This window comes from Pimephales promelas, chromosome 11 (assembly GCF_988280905.1).
Source record: "Pimephales promelas chromosome 11, fPimPro1.hap1.1, whole genome shotgun sequence".
Classification (NCBI taxonomy): domain Eukaryota; kingdom Metazoa; phylum Chordata; class Actinopteri; order Cypriniformes; family Leuciscidae; genus Pimephales; species Pimephales promelas.
This window is the reverse complement of record NC_142779.1, coordinates 6,626,444-6,649,731: the sequence shown is the minus strand read 5'-3', so window position 1 is coordinate 6,649,731 and position 23,288 is coordinate 6,626,444. Positions and strand designations below refer to the sequence as shown.

The window sequence follows — 23,288 nt, the reverse complement described above, 5'->3', positions numbered from 1 at the left end:
TAAACTTTGGTTTCACCATAGAGCATATTTTCATCACTAATCCAAAAGCCAATGGAAAAATACCCTATTGCGTTTTGTGGCGGATCAAGAGTGATGTTAACATCTGATTCTAACAAATCAGGATCAAATCATTAATGTATTTGCCAGGTTTTTAGCATCGGTCAATATACAAATATCATTACCATCACAGAAACGTGATTTTTTTGCAATTTTCTGCATATGTGTTAAGTCAAGAGGGAACACGTAAATGGATTGTACTAATAATATACTCCTCAGAAGAACAACAGCAACTCCCAGGGGCATAAACAAAAGCAAATGAAATCTGGAACAAAACAAAGAACACAAATATTGTGCCACTGTGATCACACATGGGATCATGTGCTTGTTAAATTCAGCATAGTAGTCTTGTTTAGAGGCCAAAGCCACAGGCACCTTTCCATGACTCTATTGTTACAACCCTGAGCAAGGTCTAAAAATGGCACACTATCAACCCTGAGGTCCTATTGATTTGTGCAAGCTGATACATTATGGACCTCATATTTTCCTGGGAGAGGGATATGAATAGATGAGGACAATAACACAAAATGGACTGGCAAGCAAGAGGATACTTTAAGTGTGCAAACAAACACACATTCACAAATAGGATTAGAGAGCATGCATTCAATCAGAAAAACACACCAGGAGTACAGAACACACAGCCCACGCCAACATGTACGTGAATGTAAGACCTTGCTGACTTTATGCTACGTGAGTGCCTGTGTGTGTAAGAAAAACAAAAGCATGTTTGAGAAAGATTTACAATATAACAGTACAGTATATAGTGAAGTACTGAGCCGTGTGCGCGAGAGAAAGAGACAAGGACATAAGCAAGAAAGACAGGGAAGGGAAATTCAGGTGAATGAGATCACAGGCAAACCAGCTCGATGAATCTGATGGGAGCCTCCCACAATCTGAATTGGAGGGTGGGGTCTCGGCATGGGGGATGCTGATTGGTTGTCTTGGAGCTATGGTTACTGTTGCTACGGCAGCTTAAAAGTTGTGACTCAGAATTGCAGAGAGACTACAGCAGAGGTGTGATGATCAAAACAGCAGCTATGAAACATCTGACTTACAAGCAGTTCATATTCATCTAATGCTAAGCTACAGAGAGGAAGTTAATGAATGAATGATTTCCGTTTAGATTAATGATGATTTGGTTCATTCATTAAACTTGTGAAACATTTTTCAATTCATTGTGTCTGGCATTTAAGAAATTCTGTTAATTTAAGGATTGAGTGTGTTTAAAAGACAAGCTGTGATTTAAATTGCAAATGCATGAGATTTATTTCAATAATGCAACTCACCTGCTTAGCAATTATTTTAGAAACCGCAGGTATATCAATAATTAAAGTGTTTACTATTGTTTAAAGACATGTTTTTTTCTTTAATATACGTATATTTTATAAAATACAATAAAAGACGAAAATAATAACTTAACGGAATCAAACATTAATACTCTTGAATATATCAAATGTGTATGAATACACTACCACTTAAATGTCTGGACAACTCCTATAAAAATAATAATGTTATTATTAATATTAAAATATATTACATGTACTACTATTATCAAAATAATTGTATAAAATTTAATCATAATCATTATTATTGCTATTATTATTATTATTCTGTAAAATAACATTATTATAATTAACATCTAAATGCATCTACAACTTCAAAAAGTTCATTATAAGACTCAAAATCAGCTTTTAAATCAATCAGAAATTCACTCAAGTGAGTCCAAAAATTTGACTGGTAGTGTATCACGTATAAAAAATGAGTGCAAAATATAAACAGTATGTAAAAAACATTCTCTGCAGTCAATGAATATAATTGGAGTTAATTCATGGTTGAAAGGGTTAATAGGGTTTCAAGTCAGGCACCTACAGTATAAAGCACTACAGGCAAATTCATTTGACACTCAATCAGCAAGAGGAATATGACTACAATGATGTATGGAGTCAGAAAGTATAAAGCGTAACTACAATACAACACAATTTGAGCCCCAGAAACAGGCCTGCAAATTCCACACGCTTCTCTTTGAGAGCAGTAATGCTGAACTGACTGAGGTTACTTTCATATTTCTGATTCTAAACTCAATACAAGCCACTGTAATTATATAATTAGCTTTATCTGGTTTCAGTGATTCATGTTCCTATCTTAAAGGGTTAGTTCACCCAAAAATGAAAATTAAGTCATTAATTACTCACCCCCATGCTGTACCAACCCCGTAAGACCTTCGTTCGTCTTCGGAACACAAATGAAGATATTTTTGATTAAATTTGAGAGCTGTATAACTACCACATTGGCTCCTAAAGGACTGCCTCTTGACGGCCCAGAAAGTCAATGAAGAAAATGTTTAAATATCCCAAGTGACTACCGTGGCTCAACTATATGTTTATCAAGCGACGCGAATACTTTTTGTGCGAAAAAAAAAAAAATAACGAGTTTATTCGACTATTTATTTTCTTCCTTGTAGGCCAGAACGAGAATTCCTTAGATTTCCACGACGCATGCGCGAGATTTGCGATCTGCTCACACCAGCCTTCACTACTTCAGATCGCAATTCTCGCGCATGCGTCGTGGAAATCTATAAGGAAGTCTCGTTCTGGCCTACAAGGAAGAAAAGAAATAGTCGAAAAAACTCGTTATTTTTGTTTGTTTTTTCGCACAAAAAGTATTCGCGTCGCTTGATAAACATATAGTTGAGCCACGGTAGTCACTTGGGATATTTAAACATTTTCTTCATTGACTTTTTGGGCCGTCAAGAGGCAGTCCCTTAGGCAGCCAATGTGGTAGTTATACAGCTCTCAAATTTAATCAAAAATATCTTCATTTGTGTTCCGAAGACGAACGAAGGTCTTACGGGGTTGGTACAGCATGGGGGTGAGTAATTAATGACTTAATTTTCATTTTTGGGTGAACTAACCCTTTAAGAGTTTGGTCAATGCACTGGCACACATCCAAATGCATTATTCATCATGTGATTCAGTCTGGATGTGAGGTGGGGTGAATGTATGTGGGAATTATTGTGTCTTGTCAGGTCAGAATTACATGCCGCCCTACATCACTATGCTCTCACTGAATATTTATGCCTGCCAGGACTCAGAGACCCGTGAGATGTTGTTGTGTGTGTGGGCTTGGGCGGTGTGTACTGTACTTACCCCGTTCCACTCCACGCTCATACTCACTTCCTCTCCTCCGTCAGGGCCGCTTTCGTATTTCACCGTGTCAGAGGTCAGGCTCTCACGGCTCCGCTGCTTCTCTCGTACTTCAGGGTCTCCCAGCACCTCCGCCACACGCTGCTTATGTGCCGTGTCCAGACCCTGGAGGAAGACAGACGACACAAAATTAACAAATATGGTCTGATCAATTCAAAACAATCATATTTTTATGAGCTTTGACCAACAAATCTATCTACCCATTTATAGAAATTTATAGTGACTTTGTATTCTAAAAAAACTAACTTACGGTTCTTTTTTTGGTCCTTTTTGGTTGTCATTGTCAATATAAATCAATGCAGTTTGAAAATTCTTAATTATAATTATCTTATATATTTCACAAATTTAATTTCTTATTTACTTTTTTTTTTTTAGATATTTTATAATAAATAATGAAGTGACCAAACTCCATCGCACACCTGCAGGTGATAGGTGCGTCGGATAATAAGACCAGACTAGCTAGTCATTTAAGCAGATAAGCTAGTCATTTAAGCACACTATCGTTACTTGCACTTTTTAATGAAGTTTATTCACACACAACGTTTCGGTCACACGACCTTCGTCAGGAGTATGTATAATAAATAATGAAAAAATAAAAATATAAAAAAAAATATATAAAAACATAAAAAATTATATATATATTAGGGCTGTCAAACGATTAATCGCATCCAAAATAAATGTTTGTGTTTACATAATATACGTGAGTGCACTGTGTATAATTATTTTGTATATAAATATATACACACACACACACACACACATGCAAATATATTTAATAAAAAATATTATTTATATATAAAATATTTATATATAATATAAATTATATATAAATCTATATACAGCATATACATGAAAATATTTCTTAAATATATACAAGCATGTGTGTGTATTTATATATATAAAATAATTATACACAGTGCACCCACATATATTATGTAAACACAAACATTTATTTTGGATGCGATTAATCGCGATTAATCGTTTGACAGCCCTAATATATATAACACACACACAATTTTAAAATAACATTATATATTAAATCATTTTAAATACTATATATACACACACACACCATACATTATATATTAATATAACACATTGTATACACACTTGCACTGTGATTCATCTCAAATCTGACGACACACACACATTTATAATATGGTTTGTTGAAAATACACATAAAACCCAACCTTTGTTCAATGCGAGTGGCGTATGCTCTAATATGACCAAGCTAAACCTTTATGAGACCTTTTGAACCCTGAGTGGCAGCTGGACAGCATTTGTATTTAACCAACAGACCACCCATCCACCCACCCACACACACCTGTTTTCTGGAGCGCAAAGCCGCCTCCTCCAGGGTCTCTGCAGCCTCAAACTTGCCCTGTCTCTTGTAGAGAGCGCCAAGATTCTTCAGTGTGGTCGTCACAGTGGGGCTGCAGAAGTCAGACGGGAAAACATTACATTGTGATGCTGCAGAAGTAAGACTGTGAAATCCGAGGCTAAACAAATTGTGTATACTTGTATCAATGCATGCAGCAGATGAGGGAATATCTGACCTGTCTACTTTACAGGCCTTGTACCAGCCACCATATTCTCCAAACGGAGAGCCATCCTTCTGCTTGCCCTGAAACACAGAAAGCGTTTAGAAACAAGCTCTCAAAAACACTGAAAGTACCATCTGGACAGAGCTGATACTCAACATTAAAGCATACTGTAGTATAAACATTACTCTCGTCCTGTGACCCTTGACCTGTTCTCACCTTGCTCTGTTCTTCTCTCTCCTCGGCATGCATCCAGATGGGTTTATTTTCATCTGCAGGGGGAAACAAAGGACATAAAAACAACATCACTGTAAGCCCAAACACACAGACACACACACACACACACACACACACGCCTCTAGCTATTAAGTATATAATGAGTGATGGTGTTTCTAGTGCCTGAGGTGACTAGTGAGCTCACTGACAGAAACAGTGTGTGCTTTGAGCTTACAAATGAGCTCTTGGTTAGAGCTTCAGAATTAATCAACATGTCTTCCTGCCAGTGTGTGTGTGAGAGAGAAAGAGCATGTAAGAGAAGTAAAGACGATGCATAAACTGTTAAGTGCATAAACCACCAAGACTAGTCTTACAAGTTAGCCATTAAATTTTTTTTGCTTTAAAACTGCTACCAAAAAGTAAGACTAACTGCCCCTTGACTGGGTCATACTAGTTAAACATAATGGCTATGTTTATGCAATTGGACCCGGAACTAGAGTAACAAAGATGATTGAAAGTGAGTGTGCAACTGTGCATGTGACTCCAAATGTGTGCAACCATTAGGACTGGATGATATAAATATTATCTTGACATATTTCAGACACTGACATTAATCAATACATCTCACAGCAACATTTACACACAATTCAAATTAAAATATTTTAATGCATCCAACCGTTTCTTGAGGTCAATAAGTAAGGATGCATTAAATTGATCAAAAGTGACGGTAAAAAAAAAATATATAATCTTACAAAATACCTGTCAAATAAATTTGCTAAATATAAATATTGCTATTTTCACAAAGAGGACTCATTTTATATCGCCAGGAAAATCATAACAAATATATAATGAATAAATAACATATCCTTCAGCCCTAAGGAGCATGTTGAGCTTCACTTTGAATTCTGCATAATTCCAGTCTGGTAAGCTGTGTCGCTGTTGCTGACTGTATAAAACATGCTTGTGAGGTTTATTTTTAAGTAGAATAGTGTCGAGCAAATTTTTATATTCCGTAGAGAACAATGCAAAAAGATATTCTGGGTCAGAAAAAAAAAAACACATACCATCTACAGAGCCAAATTCTCTCTCATGGGCTCTGGTCAGGATCTCCTTATATAGAGTCTCGGCCTGCTTAAATTTCCCCTGTTTCAGGTAGCATGAAGCCTGAGAAAGAGAGAGAAATGGGTCAGTAACAGGGATGTACTAATCTGTATCAATTTTATAGATTACATTTGACCAAGTATATTTATTGACTATATAAAAAAGTTTAGTACTATAAATACACTCATTTATTTAACATTTATCTAACGTTAACTTAGATAAACATGCACTATCATTTGGCGCATATGCAAGTGTTTGTGCGGAGTGTGGAAGCTAAAGTGAAATCACTTGCATTCCTGACAACAGCGGAAATAACTTGAAATATTATTTTCGGTCACACGGATAAAAGTAATACATCTTTCGAAACTGTAAAAAAAATAAAAACAACTCACAATAAAACGTTGTGATTTTGTAAAATAAATGTGCTTTCTGCCATCTCTGTCTCCATGAACTTGAGCACGTCACAAAAATGAACCTCAACTCAAAACCTTTGCATTCCACTAAAAAACGTTGTGTGTTCTTTGAGAGGGAACGCAAAATTTAACGATTTAATGAAAATGCAAAAACACCGACTTATCATTTTTCCTCCTCGTATCAGTATCTCATATTTTTTTCCTCCACCATGTCCCTTTGCGGGCTCCGTAGCTTAAAGATGTTTCAGTCTGAGCACGACTATCCACTCTAAAACCTTCATCCATTAAACTGATTGCTGAATGAGCCATATCTCATGTGTATAATTTGCTGAGACTACACAAATCCTGCAGTATAAACACTGCAGACACCACACTATATGAATACATTTCTTAAACCAGACAGTAGATCATTTCAAAATGAATCAGTGTTATTCTAATAGGATATTTAATTGCAAAGTTAATCCGTTATGCATTTATGACAAATGGAGGTTATGATTTTCTCTAAACGTACTCAGAAATGCATAACTCCACAAGTGGAGGTCTGTTTGCTAGTTAAATGAATGGTGAGTGTGAAGTGGGAGTGTGAATTGTGAGTGTGTATACCAGGTTGTTTTTGGTCTTAGCCACATTGGGGTCGTCAGGGCCCAGTTTGGTCTGGTAGATCTCCAGTGCTCTCTGGTAGTAGTACTCCACCTCTTCATACTTGCCTTGGTTCTGACACAGCAAGGCCAGATTATTCAGCTGCTTAGCAACATCGGGGTGGTCCTTCCCCAGCACCTGACACACAAACATAGCTCATGTTATTCAGCTGCCTTATCTGTGTTACTCTGACTGTAGTAGTATACAACCACCTACAGAGAGGGGATGACCTGATTATTCATCTTTATAATTACTATGGTTGCTGTTGGAATGGTCCCAATTACCAGTTAAAATAGCCCCGTTTTATAGACGTTTGCACAGAACACATTTCACACCGGGTAGTTCTAGGAACTACCCATCAGGGTGGTTCCCCAAGAACTAATGGCTCCCTTAGGAACGTTTTCTGAAGTGATGTAAGCCGTGGTGGTTGTTGTGGCTTTTATTTTGACGGCACGGCTAACATTTATTTTGACGGCACTAAGAACGCCAGCCAGAGCCTGATCATACAGTGCTCACATTCTCCGTGTTCATTAGTTTATGATCGGTCTAACAGTCCATTATACGTTATTATGATACGCATATATAATATGTTATTAGATAGAACATAGAAAGTAGACAGTATATGAAAAGGTATTAGCGTATGCCATGAGGTTGATGTCTAGTGTTGCTAGCTGATCAGAAATACAATTATGTTTCGCTTGGTTCCCTCATTGGATTGGATTTTCTGCTTAGCATAAAGGTTAAGAGGCCCATCTATCATTGTTTTCCATGTTTGAATAGCTACGTTTCTGGAGTAAATATATAGACCATTTTACAAGATGTAAACAACACTGGTCCAGAAACACTTCCTGTTTCAGTTTGTAACTGTTTTCTTTATTTCACATGTAAAGAAAACATCTTAAAGATGTTTAACTTTTTGATTCAGTTTTATATGTTCTGTTGGTTGTATTTTATCCCAGCTTTTATGTAGTGTTAAAAAACTGAAACAGGAAGTGCTTCTGCACCAGTGTTGTTTACATCTTGCAAAATTGTCTATAGGTTCAAATCTGTGTTTACATAGCTTTTTTTTTTTTAAATGGCAGGTGCTGGCGTTTCGCGTGCGTTCAGCCAATCAGCATACACTAACATCACTGATAATTCCACTGATAATGAAAATATAGTGCTGGTTTTAGACCCTAATCTGAAGTAGGAAATAAATTAGTTCCTCAAAAGGAGTTCCTAAAACTAAAATCGTTCCTAATTCTGCAAACAGGCCAAAATCCGGGTACTTCCACCAATAGTTCTGGGAACTATGAAAAGGGTCCTCTGGTGCGAAAGCCCCTAATTTTTGCAGTCCACTGCGCTGCTTTTCCATTATTTTTCTATGTGAACATGGAAGTGGTTGACATTGTATTCACACTTTTTGCAATGTCTTGCACATGACAAGGGGTTCTAAAATGCGGCGCTCAAGTAAAAAGAAGTTCAACTTTCAAACGCATCTGGGGCCATTCACACAGAATGGGTTTCAGTGGTTAACTGCAAAAATGGCAAGTTATAGAAATATTCTTCTTTTAACTGGTGTGCTATTAGAATGCAGTGTCAGACATGAGATTCTGCAAAAAATGTGAGACACGAGCGCAACGGTCAAACACGTTTACAAAGAAAAACAATGGAAACGCAGGGCAGTGAAATGCAAAAACACATTCTGTGTGAACAGACCCTTTCTAAAGCTTGCACATTTTTTCCACTGTCACTTTTTCCCCAATGCCCAGTGTCTCACGTTTTTGCATTCCACTGTGCTCCTTTTACACTGTTCAAAATTCATGCTTTCAATATGGGTGTGTGTAATTTTGGGTTTGTTGTAGACCAAAACGACAAAATGTTGTCAAGTTATGTTAAATTACCACAGGCTTTATTTTATACGTAAATCGAAACTCCCATAGGAAACTCTCAAAGAAACGTACGGCGAATTAGTCTTGCGGGGTCTGATGTCATACATGCACTACTCTATAGATACCATGTGCTTCAGTTATTCTACCACCCCCTAAAAGGCTTTTATAAAACAGCGGCAATGGCAATACTTTAAAAGAAAAATTATCAATAGCATCTTATAAAACAAACTGATCTAGCATATAAACTATAATATATAAACAATGGATAAACTACATTGTGATATATACCATTATACACTACTATTCAAAACTTTGCTGTCTATAATTTTTTTAAATTTTCTTTTTTTATTTAAAAGTCTCTGATGTTCACCAAGGCTGCATTCATTAAATACAGTAAAAACAGTAATATTGTGAAATGTTATAACAAATATTTTCAGCATCATAACTCCAGTCTTCGGTGTCATTTGATCCTTCAGAAATCATTCTAATATGTTGATTTTCTGCTCAAGAAACATTTCAAATTATCATCAGTGTTGGAAACAGTTGCACTGCTTTTTTTGTGGAAACAATGGTAATTTGTAAAAACAATTTTTTTCAAGATTCTTTGATGAATAGAAAGTTCAAAAGAACAGCATTTATTAGGAATAGAATTCGTTTGTAATATTATAAATGTTTACCGTCACTTTTGATCAATTTAATGCATCCTTGTTGATTAATGTAAGATTTTGGTCATGCCGCAATAGAAAGGAAAATATGAAATGTCTGCAGAAGTTAAGCGATGAGATTTTGAATTCAGCAGGTTGTCTAAGCTCTTTCTCTCAGCTCTGTATGTGTGAGACGCAGCACTCTGAGTAAGACTCAAGACTTGCAGTAAGAGCTTTATCACACAGGCTTAGAAGAAGTCTCTCCATAAAGAGATCAAAATAAATCTGTGACGCAGCGGGAGGGAATGGGAATAGAGTGTCTAAGAAGCACAACATTTTCATCTGTGCGAAAGTTGTGCGGCTGCTGCAGGTGTGTTATTCTGCAATGTGGTATTATTGGATATGGGGAGAAGAAAAAAGTGCGCACAGAGAACTACAGAAGAGCAATATCACATATAAGCTCCAAGTAGAAGAAAATAGTTAAATCCTAAATGGTAAACTGAAACAGCAAATTCATTTCAATAGGAATAGGAAAAATGTATAAATATCCTATTCGGTAAGAAAGGTGTCTGCTTTCCTGATGTATTGTAAAAAAATTGGAGTTTGAAATGACTTGAAAAGTTTTAGGCTTTACCAAAAAAAAAGAGGAATATTATAGAAATGGATGATTTATTCGATAGTCTTTGAAATACACAGGGATGAATGGAGGAGAGGGATAGAAAGGTGAATGCAAGTAATGTTTTAAGATGCAAAACCGGTAGGGAAAGAATTCAAGATCACATTTACTACGAAGTCATACAAATGATTTATTCATTTGACCTCTGACCCACCTTCTCTCGGATCTCCAGAGCCCTTTTACACAGAGGTTCTGCTTCCTTGTACTTCCCTCGTTTGCCATAAAGAACGGCCAGGTTGTTCAGAGTGGCAGCCACCTGCATACACAGGAAAAAAAATTATATATTACATACAGAGAATCATTTCAAACTGATTCAATCAATCAATGATTCTGAATTGGTGCAATCATTTATATACAATTAGTCGTGTCATCTTATGGAAAATGATTACTTGCTGGAAATCCAATCAAGGTCAAATTTTCCTAGAGTGGGTGGACTAACACGCATACACCCTGTGCATTGTGACGGATCAACCTTTGATTAAGATATACTTCAGTGCATGTGAGACACATACGTGTGTGATAGACGGCAAGAGTGACAAGAAAAAGAAAAAGAAAAAGGGAAAGGACAAATACATTTTTTTTTTTGGCCTTGTGACCATATTAGATATTTATATTATATTCATATCTCCAGATTTACATGTTTATTCTGAAATTTTGTGTTTAAAAGGGGTTGCTTTTTCAATCAGAGGAACCCTTATTTAATCAAAAAGCCAAATACTAGATTGAAACGGTTTAATAAAAGCACTAAAACCAAGTAAAAAATAAATTAAATAACAAGGGCATGTTTTTTTCTGCAGTTTATTACGAATTAACACCATGAATAATATTTAATCATAATGTTTTATTTTAAATAATCAAAATATTGCATATGAAACATACAATACTTATAAATACACACACACACATACATATATATAAAATGGTTAGTTTCAATCCTTGATTCTCCCAACGGTTCTATTTATCACTGCGCAACACCCTTAGCAACCACCTGTATCAACATAAACAGAGATGTTCAAATAAACCTAAATAAACAACAATGAAAAAAGCGTATCTCTTTTTAGGCAGAATTATAGCAACTAAATTAATAGCATAAAATATTATCAAAAATAGGCTACCTATTAAAATATGTGCCTTTGTGTTTTAATGTAAATATTTAGTAAGGTTTATTTATAAGTGCAGAGAGAAATTAACGGAATAAACGGAAAATGAATGTTATTTGTCTCATGCAGAGAGATGAGCTATATTTGTGTGAGGAAATATTACATTCTGTGATGTAAAAAAAAAAAAAAATGAAACAAAGTTTGAGAACGGTTCCTGTGTTGTTTTTACTTGAGAGCTTTCGTGCATATTACACATTAGAACGTTGTTGCTGTTCACGGTCAGGGACTATTTTTTTTTAGCGGAAGGAAGGCTTTTAGTGATTTTACTTCATGAAAGTTGCACTAATACATATTTTGTTTTACTTTAATATTTTTATTACGTGGTAAACGTTTTATAAAAGCAATAAGGTACTCGAGGCAAGTGCCGTAGTGCCATCAGCCGTGACTTATTCACGATACAGCACAGCCTCTCAAAACCTTATTGCTTATATACATGCAGACATTTTTGAGTGAAGTTTTAATCTGTTCATTGATACAAAAATATTGAACTGATATTAATTCACAGATATTAATCAAATTGGCCGATTCTAACAGCAAGTTTAAAAAAGAAAAAAAAAATATTTTATTAACACAGTTGGAAGTTGTGAGACGGGGAGGGATTGTGAAACCAGTCGGAAAAGTGCATTCAAATCATTATGATATTCACAATGATGTTTAATTTCATATCGCCCAGAAAATCATCACAAATATATTGTGAATATTCAGTACATCATCGAGTTTTAGGAAACGGCCAGCTAGAAGATAGAAACAGAAGACAGATCTATAAGAGGTGTTAAAGCATCTAACCTCTGCAGAGAATTGTGGGACGCTGGTCCTGATGAGAGGGCAAGACGTGAGCTTCACATAACAGACTCAATAAACTTCAGCAGTCTATGCCGCTTATTTCAATACACAATATAGAGGCACACAGCACAGAGAGAGCAGACAGATGACCGGTTCTTACCGCAGGGTGGTCTTTGCCCAGGGTCTTCTCTCTGATGGCCAATGCATCGTTAAGGAGGTTTGCTGCCTCTTTGTATTTATTCTGGTCCCTGGAGAGCAGAAAACACTTTCACATCAATCTATTGCGACTCGTTGTGCAACAAAAGGCTGTCGCAAAGGTCTCTCTCACAAAAAGCTGTTCCCATGGCAACAGGGTGATGGCACAATAGCCTAATATCCCAACAGCTTGCGAGCCGGATATTACCATCATTTACAACAATGGAGAAGGAGGTTCTCAGCACATTTGTTTAAAGCACTAGTTGATACCATACTGCAGTTTAAGATTAACATTAAAATTAGAGACTTTTTCCACTTAAAGCACTGCTGCATGTATTTTAACATGAAACATGAATTACTTTTGAATGACACTTAAGCTTTCAGTTCGTTTTAACGTTTTAAACTCACCAAGGCTGAGTCTATTTGATCGAAAACACCATAAAAACAGTAATATTGTGAAATGTTATTACAAAATGTTTTCTTTTTTAACATATTTTAAAATGTAATTTATTCCTGTGACGCAAAACTGAATTTCCAGCATCCTTACTCCCGTCTCGTGTCACATGATCCTTCAGAAATCATTCTAATATGCTGATTTGCAGCGCAAGAAACGTTTCTTATTATTAACAATGCTGAAAACAGTACTGCTGCTTAATATTTTTGTGTTTTTTCATGATTCTTTGATTAATACAAAATTCAAAAACAGCAACTATTTGAAATTGATTAAATTAATGCATCCTTCCTGAATAAAAGTATGATTTTTTTCAAAAAAGAAAGTACTGAGCACAAACTTTGGAAAGGTAGTGTACATAAATGAGCAAACTTAAAATTGTACATTAAAGTGACAGTAAACCAATACATATTTCAGAGCTAAAGCTGTTTGCTGACCTGTAAACGAGGGCGAGAATGTTCAGCATGGTGGCTACATCCGGATGATCGTGTCCAGATGTTTTCTCCAGATCCTCCAGAGCCTGTTTGCAGAGAGGAACGGCCACCTCATACCTGCCCTGTGAGGCGTACTGGATGACCAGGTTGTGGAGGGTTCGGAGACGAGCGGGGATCTCGTAACCGCCCTGCTGCGCTGCTGCCACTGCACTGCTGTGAGGAGGCTGGACTAGGGAAAACAAAATTCAGAAAAAGTAGTAAAAATATTTACAAAATCTGCTGTCTATAGCTATGTTCCAATACCTAGAAAGCATCTGTAAGCATAACAGATGCAAAACTAATCACTTTAGGTGGCAAAATTAAAATGCTCACAAATGCCATTCACAAATCCTCTCCTGTGGCCTCATGGGATATTAAAGTGTTTATCAAATGCGCACTCGAGAATAGTAGTAGTAATAGAAGTATTAGGTCATCCAGGGACTTTTCATCTACTGTTTTATTCAGATATACTACTCTTTTGCCGTACTGTTGTTCAAATACTATATAGTAGGGAAGTATTTCAGATGCAGTGATTGTTTTGGTCTGTGCATAAGGAAATACCAGAATGAACAGTGACAAGGTCAGTGAAAATGCTGGGCGGAGTTGAAGTCAATATAATACATTTAACATTACAAAGATGAATAAAAAAAGCAGTAACACTTTTTGACAGTGTCCTTGTTAAATATGTACTTACTGTAGCGATAAATTATGCATAATTACATGCAACTAACCCTAAACCAAACCCTATAATAAGTACATATTGTTAATTAATTTAATCGGTACTTAAATGTATGATAACACTGCATTAAGTACACCTTCAAATAAAGTGTAACCAAAATAGGTATGATTAAAATCTCTACTATGTACTTACTTCAAAAAATAATTTACAGACATACGGCTAAGATTAGAGAGAGGTTTAGTGGAATGGTTATATTGAATTTGAATATTTAATGTAATAGTTCACTTTTAAACAACTTTTGCTGATAATTTACTCACCCCCATGTCATCCAAGATGTCCATGTCTTTCTTTCTTCAGTCGAAAAGAAATTAAGGTTTTTGATGAAGGTTATTTATTTTTGAAATGACCGAACTTTTCGATAGATAAGACCCTTATTCATCGTCTGGTGTCGTTTAAAGCCTTTTGAAGCTGCACTGAAACTCTCATTTGGACCTTGAACCGTTTGGTTCCCAATGAAGTCCATTATATGGAGAAGAATCCTGGAATGTCTTCATCAAAAACCTTAATTTCTTTTCGACTGAAGAAAGAAAGACAGGGATATCTTGGAGGACATGGGGGTGAGTAAATTATCAGCAAAAGTTTTTTTTAAAAGTGAACTACTCCTTTAAAGGATCTGCCAGGATTTCTGCAGTAGTTATGACAAAGCAGATTGTTGTTGTTTTTTTAGCTTGTTTTCAACTATTTTAACAGAAACTGGGAGTGCTGATATTGATATTAACCTTGATTCAGTTTCAAAAAACTGTACATTGTACAATAAAAACAATAGTTACTGTGCGGGGAAAAAGAAACGTGATTCCAATTTAAATCTTGATTTTGTATATTTTTTAGCATTTTAGAGTTTAATAGGCATTTTTAGCATTTTTAGAGATTAATACGTTAATAATAATTTAAATTAATAAATAATACAATTAAATGAATCTTTTTTTATCATTGATTAATTATTAAAATGCTTTTAAGTCATCTTGAGCCTCACCTTAAATTTGCTAGACTATTGGAATCAGGATTGGTCATTAACTGATCAGTCACTTTTATGATTTCTTTTCAGAAGCTGCCTATGTAAATGGAAGCACACAGTTCACAAGGTTTTTCCTGGAACAAAGCCTCTATGTTTGAGTCAAGATGGTCAATTATCAGATGTCAATATATAGCTTTCCCCCTAAAAGTAAAAAAACATGAACCGAGACCCCAGAAAGCACTTCTTCTGTCACAAGACTGTCACATTCAGGCACAAGATCTAAGAGAGCATATTTTCTGATTAGAAACATGCCTCAGACTTAAAAAGACAAAAACAAACTTTAAATTAACCAACACAAATAAACTAAGAATTTATCAAAAACATGGCAGAGCAAAATGACAGTGAACGGATTACATCCCCACTACTTCAGGAATGAGGAGGAGAGATTAATGCGATCTTTCTCAGAGCAGATTAATGTCGGTCTCTTTGAAAAACCCTGCTGGAGATCACTTGCTGTAGGGATGCAACACTGACAGTCAAACAGCCGTTTGGCATGCATGTGTCAGAATGAGGGCTAATCTGAGCACGGCAGTGTCAGCCTGCGACATACGAGGCTTTAAACTCCCGTGAGCCGTTGCGCACTCTGACACATGTCCCGGGCTGCCTTTTGATCCTCTTCCACAGTCAATGAGGCAATTATCAGGCAGGACAACAGAGAAAGTGGAAGGGCGGAAAGAAAACGCAAGACGGGAAACCGTTTAGCAGAAAATACGGGAAGGAAGAACTGTGGTTCTCTTCTCTTCCCCCAACAATACACTGCTCCTTTAAAGTCTTTTAGAATTTACAATTTTTACATGTTTATTTTGCTAAAAAATACATTATTGGTAAAATATTTTGATTCAAAAAGAGTAAGTAGAGCATGATTTTAATATTTATGAGCATGTAAGCAAATTATATGAAATTTTTATATTTTCATTTTCATATTCTGGTTGTACCGTGGTACAGTGATGGTATCAGATGGCAATGTCACCCGACGGTGAAGTACAATGGGGTACAAAATACTGAGACCACATTGAAAATCTTGGAATTTAAACCTGGGAATAAATTGAAAATGTATTTAGATTTATACAAATGTAAACAAAGATATTATCAGTATATGCAACCATTCAAATGTTTGAGGTCAGTAAAAAAAGAAATAATAATAATTAGACGTTTTATTCAATATTGAATTGATCAAGAGTGACAAATAAAGGTATTTAAAGTGTTACAAAATATTTATATTTCAAATAAAGCAGAGCAATTTTTTTTTAGCAGCAAACCAGCACATTACAAGTATTTTTTTAAGGATCATTTGACTCTAAAGTCTTACAGAAATACAGTTTTGCCATCACAAGAACAAACTATATTTTAAAATAAATCAAAATAGAAAACAGTTATTTAAAACTGTAATAATATTTCATATTATGTTGTTTTTTACTGTATTTTTGATCAAATAAATGCAATTAAAACATTATTACAAACCCCAAGCTTTTGAACTGTAGTGTAAATATTTATTTAAATGTATTTTAAATATATTGTTATTAGATTTCATTATATATATATATATATATATATAATTAGAATTTCTAGATCACAATGAAATGTTATCAAATCTGTGACATACAAATTAGAAGTATTTCTACTAATGGCTTCTGACTTTTAGACCACAACTGTATCCAATAAGCCTGAATGGTTCCCCCATTCTTATATCATGGTGTTTTTTTTCTTTCCCCTTCTTTGTTTTGCCAGGTCAGAGGTCCAAAGGTGAGTGCTACTGTGGTACTTACTGCCAGGACCTGGTTCGTCCTGCTCATCTGGGAAAAGGTCATCCAGTGTCTCCCTACTGGAATCAGAGTCCTTATCATCCTGATGAGATTGAGGTGGAGAGAAGTACAGAGTGAGACCAAAGAAAGACTGACACCGAGATAAAGGCTGTGTGGTAAATAAGACCAGGTCTCACTGATGGGCTGAGGTCCTGGTCGTATTTCTTGAGCTGGTTCATGAACTCCAGATGTTTCTTCTCCTCCTCCAGCTGAGCCACACTCTGCTCGCTCTTCTGCAGCCGCTGCTGGGTCCCCGCCAGCTCATCCCTCAGCCACTGGTTCTCCTGACACAGCCTCCGCACCTGGAGAACAGGAAAAAAAATGCTTTAGGGCATTTACACTAGAGCTTTTAAACTCATTTGCTGGAGCGAATAACAACATTGACAGCAGCCCAGTTTCAGGGAGTATTTTCTCCATAGTCATTGAACTATATATATTTTTTTACATTTTATGATATTTATTGGTAATTGTGTGTAATTATTAACCAATTCAACAATTAATTTGTTTTTTTTTTTTTTTTCAAAAATTAGTTTGCTTCATGAACCTGACTGTGGGCACTCCACTAATTTGTTCTTTAGAAATACACAAGTATGTGTGTGGGGCAAAACCATTGTAAAGTGAACCATGCTTCCAATTTTTGCCATCTCCTCTTCCTGAATGGCTATCCCACTGAAGTGGTAAACTGTTGTTAGATCAAATGGGAGTAGGGGGATGGAATTAAATTTAAGTCTGGTATACAGACCAATCTGCCAATGAACCTGAGAGCAGAGTTAAATTTTTGATGTGGTGCAGTGTGTGCGTCTATGTACCTGTGCTCGAAGCTTCTGTTTCTCAGCCTCCACTGCACTCAGGTGCCCTGACAGAGCCATCATCACCTGCCCCGATCGATAAAAGACAGACAGAGAGTAGCAATGGTGTTAGAATGGTTACAAGCAAATTAATTCAAAAGGCATTTCTCCCACTTTGGAAGCATTTCCACACTGCACCTGTGCCTCGCTAAGACCCAGCTCCAGCATTTCCATGGAGCGTTGAATCATGGCTGTCTTCTCCTCAACAGCACGACCCTCTTGGCTCTGTTTGAGGCAGCGCAAGGTCCCCATCAGCCCCTCCAGGATGACCTGATGTTCTGCACGGAGCGCCTCCAGCCCCTGCATGACCTCTCGTGTCCGACATAGCAGCTCGTCCTGGGACAGCTTCTCGTCGGGGTCCCCCTGCGCCTCCGTCTCCTTCACACACACCACGCTCGACATGTCCTCACGCATCCTACACAGAGATACACAATACAATATGAGAAGAGAAGCCTGGAAACATTTCCTGTTAAGGACAGGGTTACTGTTAAACTTACCTAAAAACAGTGATTATTGTATTTGTTTGTTCTATTGTATTTGTGCTATTGCTTGTAATTTGATTATTTGTTCTCACTTTATTACTGATACTCGTCTTTAACAATATTTGAAATTATTTGAGTTTTTATGAGGCTAGTTGTTTTTGGTGTCACAACCTTATTTATTAAGGTTAAGGGTAAAAAACAACAAAGACTAGGCCTATTTTATTTATTTATTACTTATTTTGGTGGGGCCACTGAAAATGTTGGCAGGGCAAGAAAAAAAAAAAGAATAAAATAAAATGTAACCACAGTCTCAATCGGGCCACTAGAAAAAATCCTTAGCATTTAGTCTGATTATGCTTATTTGCCACAGTCGGCTGATGGTGGAGCAAATGCTCTGTTTACTACATATAAAGCTCTTTCTGATTATGTGATGTTAGCCACTTATTACAATACAAGTTATTCGTGCTAAGAAAATAAGAGATTCAAACAATAAGAATAACTGTGTTGAGCTAACAATGATTAGTTTTCTGTTGATAAACGTATCCAAACAGTTGCTCACCTGTCTAATGAAACACATAACATATTAAAGTGTCTTAGGTGTTTCCATGGGTTCTATGGAAGTAAAATGGATAAAATGGATTGCTTGCTAGTTCTTATGTCTTGAAACCCCAAACAAATAATTCAAGTCACTTTAAAGTGGTGAAAATATTCCACAAATGTTCCAACATCTCAAGGCAGAAGAATGAATTCCCTACCAGCTCCCATAAAACACCATGGAAACTGAAGCCAATATGCACTGTACAAGGCAAACTGAACCATACATCCATACAGTTTTATTTGCTTTTAATCTAGATTCACTGAGGCAAACTTCCATGCTGTCTTCAACAACTTTTATGTAACAGGACTAGGAACCTATAGAACGGCTTGCACGTAGTAAATAAGCTTAGACCACTTGCAAAGCTTTTTAACAATGATTGTTTCAGTTAACAGTATTTGAGTTGAGGCAATGGACATCGGCGAGAGCAAGATATTAGCTCAGATTTAACCAATTAGTTGAGATGGACTACACAGATAACTAGATAACTAGGCAAAACACAATGTTATGGTGCTCTATATGGTTGAGAGGGCATTACTATGCAGTGTCTATGGTATTCTAAGGCATTTTAAACATTGCTGAGTGGCGAACAAACTGTATTACTGACCCAACCCATGATGTTCTCTAGATATGTCTCAGAACCTTTCTTCAATGTAATATTCTTTTATGGGCTTTTAAAACAGACAGTATTCTTCCCTTAAACTCGTATCTGCATTAACCCCAAAGAATACTTCAGCTTTGATGTGAACGCTTAAGCATATGTGCGCAGCCTTAAAAGTGTCTTAGATTTGATGCTCAAACACATGCGCACTAGACAATTTCGACCTTGCTCAGTGTCTGCGCTATTTCTTTCCAGAAGTTATGACCAATAAAAATGGTCATTGCAGACATGTGCAAGTTATTTGAATGCAAAAAAGCTCCACTAGAGCGCACATGGAGAATGCATTCATGGTCAATAGAGTATATTTTGAAAGGCTTGCGCTGTGTGGAAAGTTACCCTCTGCTGTTGACCCATGCCAGGCCATCATTGACCACACTTTTAGTGACCGATCGGACAACCCGTCGGCAGCTTTTCAGCTGATTTTGCATTTTGAGACCACCGGTGAGAGATATCACTCTGATTGGCTGTACAGCTTAGCGAAAAAGTGAACGAAAAGAAATACACAAGTGACGAAAACAAATAAATCAAAGTCAAAAAGGCACAAACAGTTGCTTTGTTGTTCTTTACGGATTGTATATTTGCAGTCTTAACTCTTTCCGTTTCTCTTTTTGAATTACAAATACAGACTACTGCCACCTGTTGGTATGGAGAGTTATTTGACGGGTTTCTTCAAAACACTAATCTTCAGTATGAGCCTTAGCAAACAATACTAACACGAAATTCTCCAATAAAATGAAAGACACAAAGTTCTTTGCACTCAGAAATGCAATGACAACGCAAAGCTTCTCTCCAAGAATTTGAGAGGCTCCTCACTCTTCCCAGCCTGCCACAGAGACACAAAGCAGCTATCTTTGCGGTTGCCAAGACACAACTCACCTGGTAAGGCAGATCACAGTTGCTAAGAGAGTAGGTGAGGCACGGTGAAAACCAAAAGAGCAAGACGAGAGAACCTGAGATTGTTGCCCTTTCAAAAGCAATACATCCAGACTATAGTGAAGATGTTGGGAAAACCCATTCATTAGAAATAAACACGTACGTCTCCTCAGATTTCTTTTCTCTCATGAAAACAACAGTACAGTCTCCTCCCTGCAATGCTGATGTAAAGAGGAGGAGGGTCTACTGCTGATTCTGAGCTTCGGGCCTGTGCTATATTCCTGTGGGAGGGGAAATAGGAAGTGAGACAGCAGAGATTCATGTGACCCATAACGTAGCTCGTCGTCTGACAAATGACAACCATTGGGCAGGAAAAACAACTGCATGATGGGAATCAAAGTACTGATGAATCTGCTGCACAGACCAATATCACAGTTCTTTTCCAACGGGGACAAACCATAAGAGACTCGTCCAACCTTAAAGCAATATTACCAGTAGACATTAAATATTTCATTACTAATATTGGCAAACATAATTACATTAAAGCTACACTGTGTGATTTTTACCCCCATCTAGCGGTGAAAAGATATATGATCATCCAATGAATATTAGTTTCTGTTCCTCTCAATACGATTTAGTTTTAACTCCTACGGTGGCCAATGTAGTCCAAGATTAACATGGTTTCCAGTTCGACCTCGTCCATGAGTGTTAACTTAAACGTAAACGCGAAAGGCGAAGCTTGAATTAACGGGTATGTCCCTCTTTGGCTAATGTACTTTCAAGATGGAGGGGCAACATGGCGACCGACATTAGAACCCCTTACCCGTATGTATTTTCAATGGCATTTTATACACTCACGAGAATACTTTATTACTTGAACAAAGTAATTAAATATACATTAATGAGCACATATATTTTTGAAAGAACCAAGTGTTTTTAGCTAAGAATAAACTAAAAGAGTTACACAGTGTAGTTTTAAGTTACTACGAATATATCAGAGTGCAAGGCATTTTATTTAGTAGCAAAGGAATGCAGCGATATTCATATTCTGGCTGTTACTAATAAAACGGGGTTTGGATTATAGGTAATAGATTGCAGTCAGATATTAAAATTTGAAACAATTTTCTCTGAATAAATTAATACTAAAATCTATACTAGAAATCTATACTATTTATATGTATGAATTTTTTTTTTAAATAAACTTAAAAATAAAAAATTAATTTCAGGGTGTTAATTAAGTTATTAGTAAAAATTGCAATTGTTAGTATTAGATTATGCAAATGAAATCTAAATATGAAAATTAGGGAAATGAGACTGCATTATCAACAGATGCCGATAAAAAAAAAAAAAAAAAAAAAATCCAATACTGGCAGATAACTGATATAGTACCAAAATGGTATGCATCCCTACTTTTCCAAAAAAAAAAAAAAAAATCTTAACTAATTTAATCCACTTTTGCCTATGTAGAATATACGTTAGCACAGGTTAATTTAAAAAAAAAAAAAAAGGATAGTTAGTTCACCCACAAAATTTACTACTACTCACCCTCAAGTCTACATGAGTTTCTTTCTTCAGTTGAACACAAAAGAAGACATTTTGAAGATTGTTGTGAACCAGACAGTTTTTCATTTTCCCTATCCCTTTAACTGACTCCATATATTACAGTTTACATGCAAAAAAATCTAGCCACTCGCATTGTTTTCATCCTATTCTCCATGATCAGCATGATTAGTGTTTTCAGTTGCATTAAAGAACCAAAGGTAGCAGAAAGACAGAGGAAGGGCACAGGAAAGGTAATCAAATACACAACATGCAAATTTCATGCTGCTGTTTGAAGTGCAAATGTGTGTTTCAGTGCTTTGTGTTGGGGTTATGCAATCACTGTTCTGCAAAGCACACACAAAAAACATAAATCATAAGGTAATAGATAATCTAATCAGCTTTCGGTAATACTAACGGCACATAAAGGACGCAAAGAAGACCGGCAAAGCTGATAAGAGAGGAAAGGAGGCACAGATTCAGAAAGTTTCTCTTTTATATCCAAAAACCAAGGGAAGTACAAAAACATCTGCAGCTACTTTGACTTCAAGGATAGGTTTTTCTTTTAATTATTACAGAACCAGGGCAAGATGTCATAATAGACACAAGCCGAGGGAACATTTCCAGTTTCCCAAATACAAAAAAATACATTGAGGACAAATCCTAACAGAATGAGGAGGACAGATAAATGAAAAACGCTGCAGGCCAGCTCAATTACAAAAGATAACGATCCGTCCTTTATTTCTCAATGTGGAGAGATTGAGACAGAGAACGCTAAAGAGATGCAGAAATAATAAGAGGAAGCTGAGGTTTGAACGCAGAGGGCTGAAGAGATTGAGCAGGTTGGGCGAGAGGCTCATTACTCAGAGCTGTTAAGCCGATAGAAACGACTATAGAATGACTCACAACCCTGTCCATCGGGCCAAAACTCTCCAGTGACCTGAGGAAGGGGGAGGGGGGGCTGAACCTAACGCCTGAAACTATAACAACATCCATGCTGTCGAGCCACAGGAAGAGATATTGCTGACATTACAGGAAGGCCACACACCAAGGAAGAAAAAAAAACAGGACGGAGATTAAAGGAATAGCTAGCTCACCCAAAAATGATTTACTCATTCAAAACCTCCTCTTTGATGTTCCTTCTTTAGGAAAACAGAAAACAGCAATTATACTGTATATAGAAAGTAGCAATCATAATTATTCTTAAAATGATAAGGAATATCCTAGTCATTACATCACTATGATTAACCCATAAACGCATACCTCGGGGTTTAGTGACTCCCATCATTCACTACACTCCACCTCATTCAT

At 36.4% G+C, this 23,288-nt stretch overlaps 1 protein-coding gene across 6 annotated transcripts in view; it reads right to left on the bottom strand.

The window, feature by feature from the left end:
• klc1a (kinesin light chain 1a) overlaps positions 1–23,288 on the bottom strand; it is a 40,483-nt gene that overhangs the window by 11,602 nt on the left and 5,593 nt on the right. For 3 of the 6 annotated variants that reach the window (XM_039672524.2, XM_089116835.1, XM_039672526.2), the window contains exons 2-14: positions 17,966–18,242; positions 17,789–17,854; positions 17,117–17,281; positions 16,944–17,022; positions 13,388–13,613; positions 12,465–12,552; positions 10,516–10,617; positions 7,135–7,308; positions 6,082–6,181; positions 5,021–5,073; positions 4,817–4,884; positions 4,585–4,693; positions 3,231–3,365 (exon numbers count right to left, since the gene is read on the bottom strand). In XM_039672524.2, the coding sequence (XP_039528458.1) occupies positions 3,231–3,365; positions 4,585–4,693; positions 4,817–4,884; positions 5,021–5,073; positions 6,082–6,181; positions 7,135–7,308; positions 10,516–10,617; positions 12,465–12,552; positions 13,388–13,613; positions 16,944–17,022; positions 17,117–17,281; positions 17,789–17,854; positions 17,966–18,241 (1,641 nt within the window). In that variant the 5' untranslated portion in view covers position 18,242. Of the gene's footprint in view, positions 1–678; positions 756–3,203; positions 3,366–4,584; positions 4,694–4,816; positions 4,885–5,020; positions 5,074–6,081; positions 6,182–7,134; positions 7,309–10,515; positions 10,618–12,464; positions 12,553–13,387; positions 13,614–16,943; positions 17,023–17,116; positions 17,282–17,788; positions 17,855–17,965; positions 18,243–23,288 lie in introns of all 6 variants that reach the window. The other 3 variants (XM_039672523.2, XM_039672525.2, XR_016145495.1) reach the window with 2 other exon arrangements.